This window comes from Nyctereutes procyonoides, unplaced genomic scaffold (genome assembly GCF_905146905.1).
Source record: "Nyctereutes procyonoides isolate TBG_1078 unplaced genomic scaffold, NYPRO_anot_genome, whole genome shotgun sequence".
NCBI classification, from domain to species: Eukaryota; Metazoa; Chordata; class Mammalia; order Carnivora; family Canidae; genus Nyctereutes; species Nyctereutes procyonoides.
The window spans coordinates 17024181-17045407 of record NW_026575034.1 but is presented as its reverse complement, the minus strand read 5'-3'; the positions used below and the strand labels follow the sequence as shown (position 1 = coordinate 17045407).

At 38.5% G+C, this 21227-nt stretch overlaps 1 protein-coding gene and 1 long non-coding RNA gene across 2 annotated transcripts in view; one reads left to right on the top strand and one right to left on the bottom strand.

Moving 5' to 3' along the window:
* RNF141 (ring finger protein 141) overlaps positions 1 to 11521 on the bottom strand; it is a 33847-nt gene extending 22326 nt beyond the window's left edge. Inside the window, exons 1-2 of the mRNA XM_055317527.1 lie at positions 11401 to 11521; positions 535 to 729 (exon numbers count right to left, since the gene is read on the bottom strand). Of these exons, the coding sequence (XP_055173502.1) occupies positions 535 to 677 (143 nt within the window). The 5' untranslated portion in view covers positions 678 to 729; positions 11401 to 11521. The remainder of the gene's footprint in view (positions 1 to 534; positions 730 to 11400) is intronic.
* A 182-nt stretch (positions 11522 to 11703) lies between these two features.
* On the top strand, positions 11704 to 17870 carry LOC129504703 (uncharacterized). Its single transcript, XR_008663414.1, has 3 exons — positions 11704 to 12040; positions 17219 to 17329; positions 17712 to 17870. It is a non-coding gene; the product is annotated as an uncharacterized LOC129504703 (long non-coding RNA).
* Positions 17871 to 21227: the final 3357 nt, after the last annotated feature.

Genomic DNA, 21227 nt, shown 5'->3' with positions numbered 1-21227 from the left:
CCATCTTAGAAATCTATTCAAGAGTTAAAGATATTTAAAGATTGTAGCTAATTAGAAAATATTAGCAAACAAAATACCTCATTCTTCAGTGGTGACGAATTCTTACTATTTACATATTTCTCTGGCAAAAATAATGCTCAGTGAACACAGATTTATTTATTTTATTAACCAGATGAATTGGTTGATGTATAGAAATCTGGGTGCCCCTTCTGACTATCCCAGAAATCTTTCTCTAGAGTAGCTAATTGGATTATTCTCTTCTATTATGTACCTCTTTAGTGCTTTCAAATAAGAATTGATTTATAAGTCTGTGTTTAAAATTCAATTTCAAGGTTCTTTGGTTTCTTTGCTTCTATTATATATTTAAAAATAGCCACATAGAAAGTCTTGTCATAGGTACTCAATAAATATTTGCTAACTGATGCTGAAACATTCAGTCTTACCATCAATACTTCTGGTTACATCTTAGATAGTCATGGCATATGTGGCATATATCAGGGAGAAAAAAATAGAATGAAAAAGAACAAGCCTTACATATCATTAAGTTCAGCTACTCTCCCAAGAAATTCTTCATAAGTTAAGGAGCCACTTTCTCGAACCAATGTGACATGTTTTGCTACTTTTTCTGGTAACTTGTTAAGAACCAACTGTGTCTGATCCGAAAATTGCTGTCCCATGATGAAAGGATGTCTTTTGAAATCCAGAAACAGTGTTGCTTCACATAGTTATCTGTCAAATATACATAAAAGTTACTTTTATATACTTTTATATACACTATTAAAACAGCAATATACCCATCCCTTCAAGAAAATAAGAAAAACTAAGAATACCTTTAAGTGAGAGTTCAGTAGACTTAAGTAAGTCTAAGGTGGAATTTATTTAAATGACTATATTTTTAAAGAAAAGATTTATATTTCTATTTTTTAAGAACATATATAGCTAAATGAAAAAATAAAATTCACTTATATTAATTTTGCCAACTCAAAACCATTACACACACACACACACACACTTATGTATTTGTATTTAATAGGAAGCTTATTTATATAAATTTCCCAAGAACATTTCCTGATTACCTACCACATGTCAGACTCCTAACTAAGGACTTCCCATATATTACCTCATTTATTTCTTACAATAACCCTAAGAGGTAGGCATTATTATGTTCCTATTTTTATAGATAGGGAAATAGAGCTAAGTAAAACTTATCTAAAATTAAATGGTAAGTGGCTGAAGTGAACTTTGAACTTATGCTTTCAGATTCTAGTGCTCATATTCTTAACCACTATGATATACCAAGATATATAATCATGAAATAATTACATCAGCTAAATAACATTTGCTGTTGAATTACTTTATTTGTAAATATGCACCTTAATTTTAATTGTAAAATATATGCCAATTAAACAGGTTTTTGGTTTGAAAACCTAAGAGAATTAAAATATTAGATAATTTAACCACCTCACATTTTCTGCTTAGAAAATAAAAAAGACGGCACTTTGGCATTCTCACTTCTCCAGGTTTGTTTTTTTTTTTTTTTTTTAAGACTTTATTTATTTATTTAATACTTATTTGAGAGAAAGGCAGAGAGCACAAGTGCAGGAGAGCAGCAGATTCCCTGCTGAGTGGGGAGCTGGACTCAGCCCAACATAGAGTCCCAGGACCCTGAGATCACGATCTGAGGGGAAGGCAGATGCTTCACCAAATGAACCACCCAGGCACCCCTTCTCCACGTGTTTTATTTAATTTAGTTTACTTATTTAAAGATTTTATTTATTTATTCATGAGAGACAGAGAGAGAGAGAGAGAGAGAGAGAGAGAGAGAGAGAGAGAGAGAGAGAGAGAGAGAAAGGCCAAGACAGAAGCAGACTCTCTGCAGGGAGCCTGATGCAGGACTGGATCCCAGGACCTCGGGATCATGACCTGAGCCAAAGGCAGATGCTCAACTACTGAGCCACCCAGGTGCCCCTCTTCATGTGTTTTAAACTCAGTGTTTAAACAAAACAAAACAAAACAAAACAAAACAAAATGTAGAGTTTATATAATTTGTTTTCTAAGTATGAAGGTGATACTTCAGCTAAAAGGCTAGATCACTGCTTTTATAATCTACTACTAATATAGATCAGTAAGTTATTGAATTGACTTAAAAATGTTATAAAACATTTATTTAACAACTACTTAAAGTCTTGAAAGATCTATTTCTATGAACTGTGGCTAGAGAAGACTTGAATGTGTTTATTCTATAAATTAGGACTTATCAGAATATCAAGTATTGAAAATATAGTTAAAATAGAAAATAAAGTTTTAGTGTTTTTGTCTACGCTGACTTATTCTGTAATTTAATATTAAAATCCCTATTCAACACAAATAGTATTATTACTAATAGTAAAAGCAGCTAATACTTTTTTTTTTGTTTTGTTTTTAGCTAATACTTTCTATCACTCCCATTGTGATCTTCTTAGCACACAATCTTCTAAGCACTTTATGGGTATTCACAAATTCACTCATTCAAATCCCTGTAATAGCCATTTCATAGATGAAGAAACAGGATAGTTAAGGAAACAAGCACAGAGAGGTTAAAACAATAGTCATATAACTAATGTTATTATTTTTCTTTGTAATAAAAAATTAGAAGAAAAAAGCAGGGATGCTGGGGTGGCTCAGTGAGTTGAGTGGCCAACTCTTGATTTAGGCTGGGGTCATTTTCTCAGGGTGGTGAGATGAGCCCTGCCTTGGGCTCCCCCGTGGGGACTCTGAGATTCTCTCTCCTACTTTCCCTCCTCTTGCTCCATGCACTGGTGCGTGCTGGCACGCACCCACTCTCTCTCTCAAATAAAGAAGTTAAATCTTAAAATAAGAGCAGTAAAATGAATTACAATAAAAAAAAAATCTAATCTCTCTCCCCAAGAAATTTCATCTTATCTACTCACCAAAACTATCATTTTTATCACACAAATTAACATTCATACAAAGCAAGTTAAAATAGTAACAATTTTATATGAAAAGTCTGCTTTATTTTTAATTAAAAAATAAGAAAGCTCTAACTATAAAATATAAAATATATGTAACTTTGAAATATAAAAGCATTTACAATAAGAATTCTCAGTAACCCTAAATATGTACATTTATTTTTGGTATTACAATTTAAGTTACTGTATTTGAGGTTTATTCTTTTAGTCACATTAAACAAAGGAAAAGTAGAGTTATACTAAAAAAGAAAACTCAACAATTACTGTTTTGAATCTAAGCCTACTTGGCAGTGATAAATATTACATTAGAGAGGTAAATGAAAGAAGTTGTTGAGGAAGATCCAGGTCACCAAAAAATCTCTGAAGGCGAAATTATGTATTTTAAATATAGCCAAGTGGATTCATAGCAACTGTATCCAAAGAGAAAGATCTTGGTTTAGAGACGGTCTCTAGGGTATTCAACATTAGTGATTTCTGGATTTCACAGTCTAGTAAAATATCAAAGTACCATGGTTTGCACATTTATTTTTATTCTGAGTAAAGAGAGTTTCCAAAAATAGACAAAAATATCCCCAAAACTTAATAAAAAATTAAAAAAAACTTTTTATAACTTGAAATGTAGAAAAATATTAAAAAGTCTTTCCCAAGGCAGTAACTTCACACTGATGTATACTACATATATATATATATATATATATATATATATATATATATGTATGTATGTTTTGTCCTTATTTTTCTTATTGTAATTCAAATGTGTTAAAAAAAATCATCCTCAGGAACCAATGGCTGTAAATTGGTGTTGGGAAACCACTGTGGTACATGGCTTTTTTAAGGCTGTGGAAATACAACAGTGAGCAAAAGAGACATGGTTCTTGCTATCATGGGAGCATCTGATTCAGTGGGGAAGAGGCACAATCACACCAATAAATACATAATTATAAGATGAGAAAAGCTAAGCCAAACAAGTACAGGGTACTACAAAAGCCTATAAAAGAGAGGCTTGAGTTAGTGGTGTGTCAGGAAAGACCCTGGGCAAGCAACATTGGATTTGAGATCAGTCAGGAGTTAGCTAAATAGGGGCAGAGGCATAGAGAGGAAAGGACATTTCAGGCAGAGGCTATAGAAAGTGTCTAATGCAGCAAGGAGCATGGTGCCTTTGAGGTAATAAAAAAGGCTACAGTGACTAAAGCAGAGGCAGAGGGAGACTGGTATACCAAGAGATGGTCTGTTTACTGTTTTTTACTGATGACCTGAAACAAGATTGCATGTCTGCCCATGGAAGTGGATGGTTAAAATTGGTATGAATGAATAGCATCCACTGAATACTAGGATCAAGAATGAAATTGATAATGATTTTCTAGACTGGAATAAGTTATGTCAAAAATGACTAAAAGTTAAATCCTGAATATGTTTTGAAAAGCCAACTGCACATAGATGTGCTTAAAAGCAGCTAAAATATAAAGTCTGAGAGTTTCAGTCAAAATATGTCAACAGAAAATAAAGACAAGAAAGATGTTAAAATAATCCTAAACTCTTGCTAGAAGCAGAGGTCTAGAGCAAGACCCTAGTCCTATTGTGCTCTGTAATGGGTCTACCACACTGAAGTTTGGTAATCAACTCTTGGCACTCAAAGCTGTGTGTGTGTGTGTGTGTGTGTGTGTGTGTATTTACAGGGGGACGAGGAAGGAAGGACAGAGGGGGGAGAAAAAATTTTAAGCGTTCCACACCCAACCTTGAGGTCGATGCAGTGCTCCATCTCACAACCTTGAGATCATGACCTGAGCTACAATCAAGAAATCGGCCACTTAACTGGGCCACCCAGGTGCCCTAAGCAGTTACTCTTTTAAAGGGCATTAATCATTTGAACGTAACTGGAAGAGTATACAAGATGTTATGGATCTAGAAAATGAAACTGATTTATTCTAGAGAACAATTCTGAACAACCAGCAGGTTTGTTCAAACATTTGAAGAGATTTCATGTAAAAGATGAAGTACGATTTATCATATATAGCTACAGTGGAAAGAATGGCCAGTAAGTGTAATTAGGCAAATTCAGGTCAAATAAGAAATTTCTGGGATCCCTGGGTGGCGCAGCGGTTTGGCGCCTGCCTTTGGCCCAGGGCGTGATCCTGGAGACCCGGGATCGAATCCCACGTCGGGCTCCCGGTGCATGAAGCCTGCTTCTCCCTCCGCCTGTGTCTCTGCCTCTCTCTCTCTCTCTCTCTCTCTCTCTCTCTCTCTCTCTCTGTGTGTGTGGCTATCATAAATTAAAAAAATAAATAAATAAATAAATAAAAAGAAATTTCTATCATCCGTAATTATCCAAAGGTATTACGGGCTGTCTTACGTGTGAGCTTGTTTTCAAACTGTGGAGGTGTTTTTTTTTTTTTTAATTTTTATTTATTTATGATAGTCACAGAGAGAGAGAGAGAGAGAAAGAGAGAGAGGCAGAGACACAGGCAGAGGGAGAAGCAGGCTCCATGCACCGGGAGCCCGACGTGAGATTCGATCCCGGGTCTCCAGGATCGCGCCCTGGGCCAAAGGCAGGCGCCAAACCGCTGCGCCACCCAGGGATCCCTGTGGAGGTGTTTAAATAAAGATCAGAAGTTCATCTAATGAATAAATTTTAGAGAATATTTTTGCTTGGGTGACTTCTAACCTAGTATTTCATTCTCAAAGTGAAACTTAAATTCCCTCTAGCTTTCCTGGACCAATCCAATTCAAATGCAACAAAAATTCTAACCAATCAGACCGAAAACTTTATATTATACCTACATTCCTTAACAAAGAAAAAATTAAACTTTTGAAACACATGATCTTAATATTTAGTGTAAAATATGTAACGATAATTTAACCAATGTGCCTACCAAAAAGGTATTTATAAAGAGGCTGCACTTACTGAGTTAGAAAATGGTCCCTTTTATTTCTGCATTGTTTTGATCTGATGCCCTAACTTTGAATAAGGTTTATAATTTGAGGCAACATGTTACATATTAACTTGTTATCCTGTATTGCACTTGGTATCTGGGAAACCTAATCACTAGCTCCTCTGATTAAAAGGTGACTATTTAGATACAAGAAAGCCTAGGCAGTGGTTCCTAATTTGGTTCAGTGAATAGGGTCTGGTATTTTCAGTTAATTTTGAATACCATAAAATAATGGTAATGATAAATATTAATGTCCATCACTAGCATAAAAATATAACTCTGTGATCTATATGCATTATAAAACCTAAACCAAGGGTGCATGTTCACAAAAACAGTCTGTTGTGGCCACCCTCTAGTCACCCAGCACGAGTTTTTCAGTGTTCCTCTCTTTGGTGACTCTGCACATTCTTTTATAAAAGAGCACATATCATCAGTTAGGTCATTTGACCATCCCCCTCTGTGAGCTTCCTGAGGATAGAAGCTGTGTTCTCTCTTCTGGTAAATACATAAGCATGCAATAAATGTTTATGAACAGATACAGTAAATGTTGACAGTTTTATTATTGTTCACTTAGTATTCTTTTGACTCTTGCTAATTTGTTCATTCATCTAGTAATTATTTGGAGAGGTTGAAATTTTAAAAATACACGAACTAAAAATACAAAATCATAAAAATTTATCCGAGTTAATATGTATATAAATAGAGAAATATTCATTATTTGATATTATCAAAATAATTCCCTCTTGACCATGGAACAGTAGTATAGCATAGGAATATAATTTGCAAACTACTGGCATAGAATTCAGAGAAAGATAAATCTCCCATCAAAAGTTTTCAAGGGGGCAGCCCAGATGGCTCAGCGGTTTGGTGCCGCCTTCAGTCCAGGGCGTGATCCTGGAGAGACCTGGGATCGAGTCCCACATCAGGATCCCTGCTCCTACCTCTACCTGTGTCTCTGCCTCTCTCTCTGTCTCTCATGAATAAATTAAAAAAAAAAAAAAGTTTTCAAGGAACTAGCAGCTGTCATACTATTATATCACCTATAATTTAGTACTTTCTGGTAAAATATAAAAGCATACCTTGTTTTATTGCACGTGGCTTTATTGTGCTTCACAGATATTACCTTTTTTTTCCCCCAAAATTAAAGGTTTATGGTAACCGTGCATGGAACAAGTCTATTGGCACCATTTTTCTAACAGCGTTTGTTCATTTCTTTGTAACATTTTAGTAATTCTTGCAATATTTCAAACTTTTTTGTTATCATTATATTTATCATGGTGATCTGTGATCAGCGATCTTTGAGGTTACCATTGCAATTGTTTTGGGGTGCTATGAACTGCACCCATATAAAATAGCAACCTTAATTGATAAATGTTGCATATATCCTGACTGTTCCACTATTTGTTTCCCCAACCTCTCTTCTCCATTAGCCTCCCTATATCCTGAAACTCAACAATATTGCAATTAGGCCAATTAATAACCCCACAACAGCCTCTAAGTGTTTAAGTGAAAGGAAAAGTCACAAATCTCTCATTTTAAGTCAAAAGCTAGAACTAATTAAGCTTAGTAAAAATTAAGGCATGTTGGAAGCTGAAATAGGCCAAAAGGTAGGCCTCTTGCATTAGTTAGCCAAGTTGTGAATGTGAAAGTAAAGTTCTTGAAAGAAACTAAAAGTGCTACTCCAGGGAAAACACAAATCATAAGAAAGTGAAACAGCCTTACTGCTGATGAGAAAGTTTTAGTGATCTAGATAGAGGATTGAACTAGTCACGCCATTCCCTTAAGCCAAAGCCTAATCCAGAGCATGGTCCTTACTCCCATTGATTCTACAAAGGCTGAGTGTATTGAAGCTGCAGAAGAAAAGTTTGAAGCTAGCATGAGGTTTATAAGGAAAGGAGTCATCTCTGTAATATTAAAGTGCAAGGTGAAGCAGCAAGTGCTGATATGGAAGCTGCAGCGCATTATCCAGATCTAGCTCCAATAAGCCACAGAGGTAGCTACACTAAACAACAGACTTTCTGTGTAGATCAAACAGGCTTCTCTTGGAAGAAGATGTCATCTAGGAGTTTTATAGCTAGAAAGGAGAAGCCAATGCCTGGCTTCAAAGGACAGGCTGACTCTCTTATTAGGAGGAATGCAGCTGGTGACTTTAAATTGAAGCCAACGTTCATTTATCATTCTGATCTTCCTAGGGCCCTTAAAAATGCTCAATCTACTTTGCCTATACTCTAAAAATGGAAGAATAAAGCCTGGATGATAGCACATATGTTTACAATATGGCTTATTGAATAGTTTAAGCCCACTGTAGAGATGTACTGCTCAGAAAAAAAAAAAAGATTCTTTTCAAATTATTACTGCTTATTGACAATGCACCTGGTCACCCTAGAGCCCTGATGGAGATGTAAAATGAGATTAGTATTATTTTCATGCCTGTTGACACAACATTCATTCTGTAGCCCATGGATCAAGAAGTAATTTCAAGTCTTATTAGTTAACATTTTGTGAGGCTATAACCACCCCACATAGCAATTCCTCTGATGGATCTGGGCAAAGTCAACTGAAAAACCTTCTGGAAATGATTCACCATTCTAGATGTCATTAAGAATATTCATGATTCATGGGAAGAGGTCAAAATATCAAGGTGAATGGAAGTTTGCAAGAAGTTGATTCTAACCCTCATGGATGACTTGAGGGGGTTCAAGACTTAGTGGATAAGATAACTAACTGCAGATGTGGTGGAAAGAGCAGGAGAATGAGAATTAGAAGTAGAACCTGAAGATGTGACTGAATTGCTGTAATCTCATGACAAAACTTCAACACATGAGGGCTTGTTTCTTTTAGATGAACAAAAGAAGTGGTTTCTTGAGACAGAATCTATTTTTGGTGAAGATGTTGTGAAGTATTTAAATGAAAACAAAGGACTTAGAATATTACATAAACTTAGCTGGTAAAGCAGTGGCAGGATTTGAGAAGTCAATTTGACAGTTTGAAAGTCAATTTGAAAACTGACTCCAATTTTGATAACATTACATGCTAGAGAGAAATCACTCCTGAAAGGAAGAGCCAACTGATGAGGCAAACTCATTACTGTCTTTAAGAAATCGCCAAAGCTGTTCCAACCTTCAACCGCCACCCTAATTAGTTAACAGCCATCAACACTGAGGCAAGACCCTCCACCAGCAAAAAAAAAAAAAAAAAAAAAAAAAAAAAAAAATATATATATATATATATATATATATATATATATATATATATATATATTATGACTTGTTGGAAGGAAGCTCAGATGATGGTTAGCATTTTTTAGCAATGAAGTATTTTTTAAATTAAGGTATGTACAATTTTTTTTTTTAGACATAACACTGTTACAAGCTTAATAGACTACAAGATAGTGTAAACATAACTTTTTAATGCACTGGGAAACCAAAAAATTCATTGGACTCACTTTACTGAAATACTCACTTTACTGTGGTGGTCTATTACTGAACCTGCAATATCTCCAAGGTATGCCTGTAATATGCTTTCAAAAAACCAGGATTGAAGGATTTTCTCAATAGAGAACAAATGTTATTTTGAAATTCATAAGAATATCAAGGATTCCAAAAATGCCACATTCTCTAGTGGGTGGTAACATACACTTGATCACTTCTTTTTCTAACAAATGAATTGTTGTAGTTCAAATATTCATTACAAAGATATAAAAACCACATCATGGGTAACTGGCAAAACAAAAGACAAAACCAAGCAAAAAACCTCCATGAACATTTAATCTATATCCATTCATAAAAGGATTAAAGCAAAGTTAAGAAGCCTGGAAGTACAGTAAAATGACTAGTTGACAAGTACTGTGATATTTAGAAAACCTCTCTGAAACCTGTTCTCCATGAATTTTTGTATCAACTGTACTTACAAAAATGGTATTTATAACTGAAATAATCATCAAACTACTTTCACTGTTAAGTCAGTTTTAACATCAGTGATAAAAACTAAGTTCTAAAAACTAGATCCTTAAGACTGTTACTTATATTATTACTCACTGCTTACTCAAACTCTACATCTGTAAGCAGGGATCAGCTGTTCTGCAAAACAAGAAATTAATAGCAGCTATTAACAGATACATAAGAAAATAATTAGACCAGTTACTACAGGAGCTACAATGCTTGTTCTGGGCTCAAAGATCTTAATTAGAAAGAAAAACTACAAAAAGAGGGCACTTGAGATGAAGCCTATGGATTTATGACGGCATTGCTGTATTTACAAATATATTTCATATCTAGAAAAATTCACTAATTAGACTTGTAAGAATTCTCTCCGGACCTTCCCTGCCTTTTTGGGAGAAGGGGAAGGGAAGTGTGTTAAATATTTAGATATGGAGCAAGAAGAATCGGGCTCCTACACACATTAAATATAAAAAAAAAAAACACATTTCTGGAGGAAACTACTTAGAAACTGCAGCCAGGCAGAATCAAAGGAAAGGAGAAAAATCCGTACTACTTTGGAGTTCTGGATTCGGAAAGCATCACTTCTCAGGAGTGACTTCAATACAGAGGTCACGGATTTAGGATTGTTGATCCGGATGGGCAGAGGAGAGCTGGAAAAGAATTAGCTTTAGGCACGAGGTCCAAGACTAACAAACCATAGTACGCGCGAAGGCAGCTTTATAAATACACCAGAGGCAAGAACGAAACCGTCTGGCAACATGAAATGGGACAGAACGTAGACTGAAACTCAACAGCAGGCCTGGGGTTCAATTTGAGTAGCAGCGGTTAATGCACATTTCGTAACACATCACAAGTAACAGAAAAAGAAAAAAAAAAAAAGTCACACGGAAGGCTTCCTTTCTGGGAAGAGCTACTAGCAATCATCAGCAAGGTTAACATTTTTGTCTCAGACCGGGCCAAGGTAGCTGGGTCGACAAACCAACCCTTTGGGAAGACGGGCAGCGTAGGGTAACCTGGCAACGGAGGGCCGGCTGTGCAGACCGCCCCGGCCATTCCCGAGCCATTCCCGAGCGAGCGGCCCTGCAGGGCGTGTCTAACCCGGGCTGTCCAGCGCGGCCTCGGCGTGTTTCCTCCCCGCACGCGGGCCGCCGTCGGGCCGTCCTGTGCCTCGGCCCTCCGCCAGCGCACCTGCGCTCTCGGCCAACAGCTACGCCCGCTGGCCCACCGTCGGCGCCGGCGGCAAGATTCAAAAGCTGTTCCCGGCTCGGGGAGGATGAACTCTCTCCAGGCTCCCCCGGAATCACACCTCCCACGGGACAAGCCATCTGCAGCCCCGGCCACTGGAAACTGCCGGGGTGGGGCCGGAGTGTCCGCGGAAGCGCCTCCCAAGCCAGCGCTGCGCCCTAAGCCGAGGCCTAGAAAGGGTGGCGGGGCCAGGCCTGTTTGCCCAGTGAAGCGCCGCTCGGCAGCCGAGGGCTGGCCCACGTTTCTCCTCCCAGCCCGGGGGTCTTGGAGCAACAAGGAAGAGGAACGGCGAAAGGACGGCACCGCGCAGCTCACCCCAGGTTCAAGGCATCGCGCTTCCGGCGGCAGCAGCTCCGCCTCAGCCCACGGCTCAGGCCCGCAGGTGGAGGCGGAGGCGGAGGCGGCGGCGGCGGCGGCGGCGGCGACGCCCGCTCGGCCTGCGCCCGGGGCGCGCCTCAGTGACGCAAGGGCCCGCCCCGCCCCCAGCGCGTTGCCTGGAAACGGCGCCCAACCTCTCCCAGGCGCCGGGCGCTCCCCGGTGTCCCTCGCCTCTGAGTGTGCGGACCTTCGACGACGCCTGAGCCCGTGAGGCCCGGTGAGAGGAGAGGGGGCCGCGCCCAGAGGCGGCGGAGAGCTTCGCCGGGCGGGCTCCTCTAGGCGCGGCCCCGTGAGGTGGCCCGGCTCCCGCCTGGCCGACTGCCGCCTCCCCTGGCGCCATCCCCCGAGCAGCTGTGCAGGGCCCAGCTGCTGACAAAGGCCGCCCTGTATACACATCCTGGGTTTGGCCGGGGCTTGGACAGTCCAAGCCACCGCTTGTTAGGCCTCCAGCCTCCCAGTGGTCGTAGCTACACAAAGGTAATCTTGTTACTCTACCGTGAGGTGGGGCCGCTGATAGCCTGGCCAGGTCAAGAAGCCTCAAAGACCGTGGAAAGCGGGTAGCACGGCTCCCCCAGCGGTAAGCCCTCGTAAGGTGGCAGCAATGAGCGAGGATGTCGGCGGTATTGTTGCCGTCCGTTACGCATCTGTTGTGTGCCAAGTGTTCTGTTAGGTCACCTTACAGGCCTTGCCCTTGTTTCAGCAGTTTGCTCAAAGTTTCGTAGCTAGTGAACAACAGAGCAAGGATTTAACCTCGGGTTTTAAACCACTTATGGTAGGTTAAACTAAATTAAGCTACTTAGCAGCTAAATTAAACTATTTATGATTCTTCATATGAGGACACTTGTCCTTCAATCATTTGTAGATGTGTCCTGTGATGCATTAATCCTGCCCTCTAATAATGGATGATACTTATCGACCATTAGAACAAGCCCCTGTTCGGGATCCCTGGGTGGCGCAGCGGTTTAGCGCCTGCCTTTGGCCCAGGGCGCGATCCTGGAGACCCGGGATCGAATCCCACGTCGGGCTCCCGGTGCGTGGAGCCTGCTTCTCCCTCTGCCTGTCTCTCTCTCTCTCTCTCTCTCTTGTGACTATCATTAAAAAAAAAGAACAAGCCCTGTTGGGGCAGCTCCGGGTAGCTCAGCGGTTTAGCGCCGTCTTCAGCCCAGGGCCTGACACTAGAGACCTGGGATCGAGTCCCACATCAGGCTCCCTGCATGGACCCTGCTTCTCCCTCCGCCTGTGTCTCTCATGAATAAATAAATAAAATCTAAAAAAAAAAAAAAAAAACAAGTCTGTTTTAAGTCCTTAAAAAAAAAGATTTTATTTGAGAGATACAGAGATAGTGATGGAGATAGTGAGAGAGAATACGAGGTGGGGAGGAGAGGGAGAAGCAGGCTCTATCCCAGGACCCTGAGATGACCTGAGCCAAAGGCAGATGCCCAACTGGCTGAGCCACCCAGGCGCCCCTGTTTTACATACTATAAAGGTATAAATTAATAACCTCACAGCAATCGAATGAGATAGGTAATGTTAATACTTTCATTTTACAGTTGAAGAAATAAGAAAGTCAATTAGCTTTTCCAAGGTCAACCAACCAGCTAAGGAGCAGAGCTGTATTCAGACCCGTGCTGCCTGAACCATCAGCCTATGCTTTTAACTCTTATTGTAAACTGCCTCAGTAAGATGGTAAGATGTCATCAGGGCCAGGGTCTGTGTTGTCTGTGTACTTTTATACCTTATGGAGAAGGTTCTGAGGATTGTCTTCCTGACAACTAGCACAGAGCCCGGCCTGCAGTAGTTGTTCAGTATTTGAAGATGTGATGAAGATAGGAACATTGGAGAAACCAAGCCCAAGAATGAGATATAGGTAATGATTTAGTAAATTAAAAAAGAAATCTAATTAAATTCAACAAAGTCCTATAGTTTAGCCTAATCTGGGCCTGGGAGTCAGGAGTATTTCTCTATAAAATTTTCCTTCAATTAAATATAGTTTGAGGTTCCAGTCAGTGCAATACAACCAGACAAAGAAATAAAAGGCATGCAGATTGGAAAGGAAGAAATAACACTGTATTTGCAATCAAAAATACTTTTTAAAATATTTTATTTATTCAGGAGAGACACAGAGAGCGAGGCAGAGACAAAGGCAGAGGGAGAAGCAGGCTCCTTACAGGGATCCCGACGCAGGACTCAACCCCCAGAGCCTGGGATCACACCCAGAGCCAAAGGCAGATGCTCAACCACTGAGACACCCAGGTGTCCCTACTTACAACTATTTCTTACAAACATTTTCCTACATCTTTTTTATATGTAAGAAAAATAAAAGTTTCCTTTGCCTGCTACAAAATAACTTCATAATTCCTATTTCAGAATTTCTAATCTCTTCTATTACAGTTTTTAAGATAATCCTTATTATTGTCTTACTGATTTGCAACAATTATGCCAGGACAATTCAACCACTGAGCCACCCAGGCATCCCTGTGTTCAGATGATTTCCTAATCAACATCGTTAATTGTTATCCTTCATTATTGTCCCAGTCCTGTATTTCCATATTTATATAGAATATCTCCCAGAGGAATGAATATACCACAATAATGGGCATTTGAATTCAAGAATTTCTGTGTCAAAGGAGCTTCAGCATTCCTTCTGGTCTCTCAGACTAAATCATATGAAGAGATTTCTTTCTGTCTCCTAAAGCATTCTGTCATGGTATCCTGTACTTTATTTATTTATTTATTTATTTATTTATTTATTTATTTATTTATTTATTTATTTATTTATGATAGGCACACAGTGAGAGAGAGAGAGAGAGAGGCAGAGACACAGGCAGAGAGAGAAGCAGGCTCCATGCACCGGGAGCCCGACGTGGGATTCGATCCCGGGTCCCCAGGATGGCGCCCTGGGCCAAAGGCAGGCGCTAAACCGCTGCGCCACCCAGGGATCCCCTATCCTGTACTTTCTTTAAAATTTCTCCTTGTTTTATTTTTTTGTCATATTTTTTTTGAGTTTTTAGCGTGTGTGTCAGATACCAAAAGTATTCTATATGTATTATCTCACTTGTAAGTCTAACAACAGCCCTAAAAAATGTCGATATCATCTCAATTTTAAAGAAGAGAAAATGGTCCTGGAGAGGTTAAATAAATTGTCCAAGGTCACTTAGTTCATAAGTGGTAGAGCAGGGATTCAAATCTACCATCTGATTTCAGAACCTCAAGTTTTAGCTATACATTATATTTCTACTCTTGGGCTTAACCTGTTCTTGTCAATTCCATACCATCATCTCAGTATAAGTTCCTTGTTATTTGACAGATTAGTATACTAACATCTTAGCCATCAACTTATTCTGAAACATATTTACTATTCAGTCCATCTTGTATCTTGCTGGCAGACCAAGCAACTTAAAACATTATATTTATTAAATCTATATCATAAAGGTGCTGGTGCTCATACTAGCCAGGTCATATCAACAAAATGGACCCCAGTATTTGGGAACTCATTTTATTTTATTATTTTATTTTTTAAAAGATTTTATTTATTTATTCATGAGACACACACACACACACACACACAGAGAGAGAGAGAGAGAGAGAGAGAGAGAGAGAGGCAGAGACACAGGCAGAGGGAGAAGCAGGCTCCATGCAGGGAGCCTGATGTGGGACTTGATCTCGGGTCTCCAGGATCACACCTTGGGCTGAAGGCGTTGGTAAACCACTGGGCCACCAGGGCTGCCCGGGGAACTCCTTTTAAATGGATGATGTAACCATCTCATTGTCTCAAAGATCTACCTGGATCTTGGGGATCATTGTATATACTACCTGCCCCCATAGTTATCCTGTCATTCCATACCACCTCCCATTCTCTCTACAATCCTTTATTGCTATGTCCTATGACCACTGATCTTTGAAACTCTTTATGTCCCACTTTCTTTTGGCATGCCTCGCCTTCACTCACCCCAGGCTAGTTTCCTCTCTGCTTTAGCTATCTCAGTTTGACCTCAGGAATTCCCATTCTCCAGCCAACAACACCTCTACCATTATTTGCTTTTCCTTTGAACACTTTCTACTTTACTGAAATCAGGAATCCACTTCCCTGACAACCTTTTTGGCTAGGAGACAAGTTAACATTCTCTTCTCTAGCTGTCACATCCTGTCACATCAGTGTTTTAATATTGTCAATCAGACATCTCTTTCCTTTAAACTCTTCTGGCTGTAAGTCTATTTTTTTCCCCCCAAGCCAGCTAGGCCTAATAACCTAAGGATCAAAGAAGTCACATTTCTCTTCATGTAAGTGCAAAACTCAAACCTTACCATTATCATGTATAACAAGGAAAGGTCAAGCTAGTGTTTTCTGACAGGGCCAGGGGGAATGAAGTCAGAAATTTCAAGAGCTGGGAACTATCCACCTTGGTTGTTTGGGTCCCTGTTGCCACAGACAGGCCAATGGGAAATGACACAGTTTACTCCAGACAGCAAAACCCAGCTCAGTTTTATCACTCTGCTACATGGAAAACAAGGCCTAGAAGCAGCCAGTTCATAATTAAATTTCCTAGATTATCTACTATCCTTACAGATAGTAAATTTTTACTACTTTGTTTTGAATTAGGATCCAAACAAGATCCTCTCATTACATTTTGACTGTTATATTTGAAATTTCCTTTGAGAGCAGTCTTCCCCCCCTCCTTTTTTCATACGATTAAGTTATTGCAGAAACTGGATGTATTGGGGTTCGACCAGAGAAACAGAACAAGTGGGAGATATATAATAAGAGATTTATTACAAAGAATTGGCCTGCTCAGTTGGGAAAGCTGGTAAGACAAGATAGAAATGGAATTTGTGGGCATGAACTGAAACCACTATGCACAGATAAAATTTTTCTGTACAGCCTTCTGCTCTTAAATTCTTTGAACTGAAACCACTAAGCACAGATAAAATTTTTCTGTACAGCTTCTGTTCTGCTCTTAAATTCTTTCAACTGATCAAATCAGACCCATCCAGATTATGTAGGATGATCTCCCTTAACTTAAAGTCAATTGATTATGGACTTACATATACAAAATAGCTTCATAGCAACACTTAGATTAGTGTTTGATTGAATAACCAGGGACTAAAGTCTAGCCACACTGATACATAAAGACTATCACATTGGGTTGATTGGGTTATATGGACTATTCCTATATTCTGGATTTATTTGTTTTCTTCCTTATAGGGTTATTTACTTTGTGCTTTTTCTCCTCATATTTTCATAAATGCAGTTTGGCTTTAGAGGTTTGACTATTCTGGCCGGAATACTTTATAAGTGGTACTGTGTGCTTCATGTTATATCAGAGAGCCCACAATATCTGCTTGTCCTCACTTTAAGACTTATCATGGGGGTTCTAATCAATATTTTATCTAATCATTTTATCCATTAGGATGGTAGCCTGAATCCACTTTATTAGGGATTAAAAAATGGTGACTTTCTAATTATTTATTTATTAGTGTCATTTCTGTAAAAAACTTTTCTGTATAAACTGGGGCTGTTTGGTTACCTTGAAATACTGTCCATTCAGGAAAGGCAAGAAAAATGCCAATTCTTTCTTTTAAGAGTTAGTGCCTACTTACTAGCAATGATGTCCAATGTGTGGAATTTAATTGTTTTTAGTATAATGGCAAATTTATGGGTTTTATATACTTGATTGATAGCATTTAGTATGACTTTTGTTATGTAGTTCCATATTTGGCAAGTGGTAACCACATCATACTGTTTTTTTTTTGACAGGACGGCTTTCTTGCATTTTGGTTCCTTCCTGGCTTATCTTCTATATTTCCTGTTTTAGACCTGGAACCAGCCATTCCTCCAAGGAGTTCTGGATTCTTTCAATGGGGAATGGTATTTAGAGACCACAGTCTTGGTTGCTAGATGTATTTATAGCTATTGGACTGTCATTACTTTTAGTCCTTTTCAGAAGGCAGAGCTAGGGAATATATATTTTTTGTTTGTTTGTTGGAAATATATACATTTGGAAGAAAATAACAGTTTAGAGTTTATACTGCTATTCCTAATTTAAATTTAATATTACAAGATTTTAAATATAACTGATTTTAATAGTTGTATCTCTTTAATCTCACATTGCAAATCTTATTACCTAATAACATTAAGTAATTATTTATATTATAAGAAAATAGATTCAAAATAAAAATATCAATATTACTATTGGCTATTTGGTTACCAAATGAAATTTATATATACTTACTGCTCTATTTGTCCTTAGAACTTGTATCACTACGGACGCCTGGGTGGCTCAGCGGTTGAACGTCTGCCTTATGGCTCAGGGCGTGATCCTGGAGTCCCTGGATCGAGTCCCACATCAGGCTCCCTTCATGGAGCCTGCTTCTCCCTCTGCCTATGTACCTGCCTCTCTCTCTCTTTGTGTCACTCATAATAAATAAATAAAATATTAAAAAAAGCATGTATCACTAATAATGTAGAGTCAAAATAGCTGTGATTGAGCTCCTTGAAATAATCTCCTTTTTTTTAGTGGTTCCTCAGTTTGTTTTTTTATTTTTAGAAATTGCTTAAGTTTACTTTTGAAATGTCAAAGTTTTCTATGTTTCCAAAGTTAGAACTACATAATAAGGCATATTTGGAGAAGTATCATGCCCATTCTCAGTCCTCTGTTACCTCCTTTTCCTATATTTAAACATTTTAGTCTTTGTTTACAGGATTTTTGTAAATATAAGTGAATACATACACAAATATAAATAGAAATAAAAATGTTTGTGTTTGCTGTCCTATCATTACACTAAGTATAGTGTTCTGTAACTTCCTTTTTTTTTTCGCTTAGTAATATATCCTGAAGATCACTTAGTATTAGTATAATTAAAGAATGGAGATCTACCTCATTTTTTTTTGACAAGTATGGAGTATTCCAGTTTATTGATTTATCATAGTTTCTTCAACCAAACTCCTTTTGATGGACGTTTGGGTTGCTGTTACCCATAGAGTTAAACAGTGAATGACCTTTTATGTAAGTAATTTAACTATTTTTTCCCCCCAGATATTACCAAAGTCCTCTCTATGGGATTCTCAAAAGTAATACATGAGAGTGCTCTGCATACCTGGGTCAAAAGAATATTCTATCATATTTTTTTGAATTTGTGCCAATCTGATAGAATTGGTATAGCAGGGATTAGTTTTAATTTTCACTTTTCTTATTATGAGTAATAGTGAGCTAATTTCATATATTTGCCATTTTTAAAAATTTTAAAAAAGATTTTACTTATTTATTCATGAGAGACACAGAGAGAGAGAGGGAGAGGCGGGCTCCGTGCAGGGAGCCTGAGGTGGGACTTGATGCTGGTCTCCAGGATCTCGCCTGGGGCCAAAGGTGGCGCTAAACCACTGAGCCACCAGGGCTGCCCTCTGGTCCATTTCTAATAGAGTTAAGCACAAATGGAATGAGAAGTACTAATTCTCTTATCATCCACTAGGATTGGTAGATAAAATACATGACACCCAGTTAAATTTGAATTTCAGGTAAACAATAATTTTTGGTATGTATGCACAAAACATTACTTCACACATATATATGGGATATACTTACAATAAAATATTTGTTATTGACTGAAATTCAGATTTCTGAATTTGGATTTTCTGAATTTTCTGAAATTGGATTCTCTGGTATTTGTTTTGGTAAATCTCACAAGCCTATCTAGACACATTTCTTAACTTTGGGAATTTAAGGATTCCAGTGCATCAGCACTAGTGTCAGGCAATAACAACTACAGTAATACCTGGCAGAGATGGCAGTGCTTGAAGAATTTTCTGGTAACTGAAGGAAAAGGCAGCAGTCTCTAGTAGACAAGTCATCATCTAGGGCATAGCATTGTTCCCTTGGTAGATGCATTCTAGAACATAACCAGAGAAGCAGCAGAAGAATTTTGCATAGTCAGTGGTACCTTGTGAGTGTGGCAGTTCCCAGAGAATATAGAAGAAGCAGGTCTTGAGTAGAGGCCATGGTACCTGATAGCTAGAGGAAATCGTCATCATGCACCATGGGAAAGAAACAAGTAGAAGTGGTCAGTGCATCTAGTAGAAGACATAATTGTACTCATTGGAGTGTAATTAGGGCAAGAGCAGTGGGAAAAACTTAATGCCATATGTAAGGTGACCATACTTGTTTGTGAGCATGTTTGAATGTCCTGCTTGCCTCTGGGAACCAGGCCCTGCCAGGATCTGAGACAGAAAGCATCCATTGAGTGCTAGGAATAGGTAATGAGCTTTAAAGCAGAATAGTTCCACCCACCAGTAGAGATCTTGGCTGTTACCAGTTGGGTTAGTACCTCCTTTTCCCGTGGTGGGGTGGTATTAGAAAGGGGACATATAGAAGTGGGAGCAAGGATGGGAATATTCTCTTGCTTATATTAAAGATTGAATTGTTCCACAGCCCTGGTTGGCATCACATGACTTTTTCCCCTGTGCAGATGTAGGGCACCCAGCGTTTTTTAAGTGTTATTTGATTGTGCATCTTAATACTTTGACTTACCTGCATTGGGGTGTCAGCAACAGGGCAAGATCCACCACAGGCAAAACCATGTTTTAGTCCAAATTGGGATCAGGTTTGCCTCGACAGATCAGTCAATATCCATGGTAAGTTCACATTGTCTCTTTTGTCTACTAATGGCATACACCTTCTGCCGTCCTCCTTTCTAGATTTACAACCCAGATGTATTTTCCATGCTTGATCTAGTTGGATTTAGACATCTCTTAACCCTTTCTCTACCACAGAAATTTCTGTTATTTTCCCACTTGATAGTATATCTTTAATAGATTATTTTCTGTTTTTGTTTTTTATTAAGTTTAAATTTTTAATTCTAGTATAGTAAATGTACAGTGTTATATTAGTTTCAGGTATACAATATAGTGATTCAACAATTCTATACATTGCTCAATGCTCATCATGATAAGTGTACTCTTTAATCCTCATTACCTATCCCACCCATCCTCCCACCCAGCTCCCCTCTGTTGACCATCAGTTTGTTTTCTATGAAGAGTCTATTTCTTGGTTTCTCTCTCTCTCTCTTCCTTCGCTTATTTGTTTTGTTTCTTAAATTCAACATACGAGTGAAATCCTATGGTATTTATCTTTCTCTGGCTTATTTCGCTTAGCATTGTACCCTCTAGATTCAACCATGTTGTAAATGGCAAGACTTCATTCTTTTTTAATGGCTGAATAATATTCCTATATATATGGGAATATATATACATCACATCTTTTTTATCCATTCATCTCTTGTTGGAACTTGGGGTGCTTCCATAATTTGGCTATTGTAAATAATGCTACAAAAAATAGGGATGGTGCTTGTATCCCTTGAATTAGTGTTTTTGTATTTTTGAGTAAATACCCAGTTGTGTGATTACTGGATATTTTTTTTACTTTTTGAGGAAACTCCATACGGTTTTCAACACTAGATGAATCAGTTGCATCCCAACAGTGCACAAAGCGTCATTTTTCTCCACATCCTCACCAACACTTGTTATTTCTTGTGTTTTTGACTTTAACCATTCTGACAGGTGTGAGGTGATATCTCACTGCAGTTTTGATTTGCATTTTCCTGATGATGAATGATGTTGAGCATCTTTTTATGCGTCTGTTGGTCTTTTTCAGAAAAATATCTGTTCATGTCTTCTGCTCATTTTTAAATTGGATTATTTGTTTTTTTGGTGTTGAGTTGTATAAGTTCTTTATATATTTTGGCTACTGTTTACTGGATAGGTCATTTGCAAA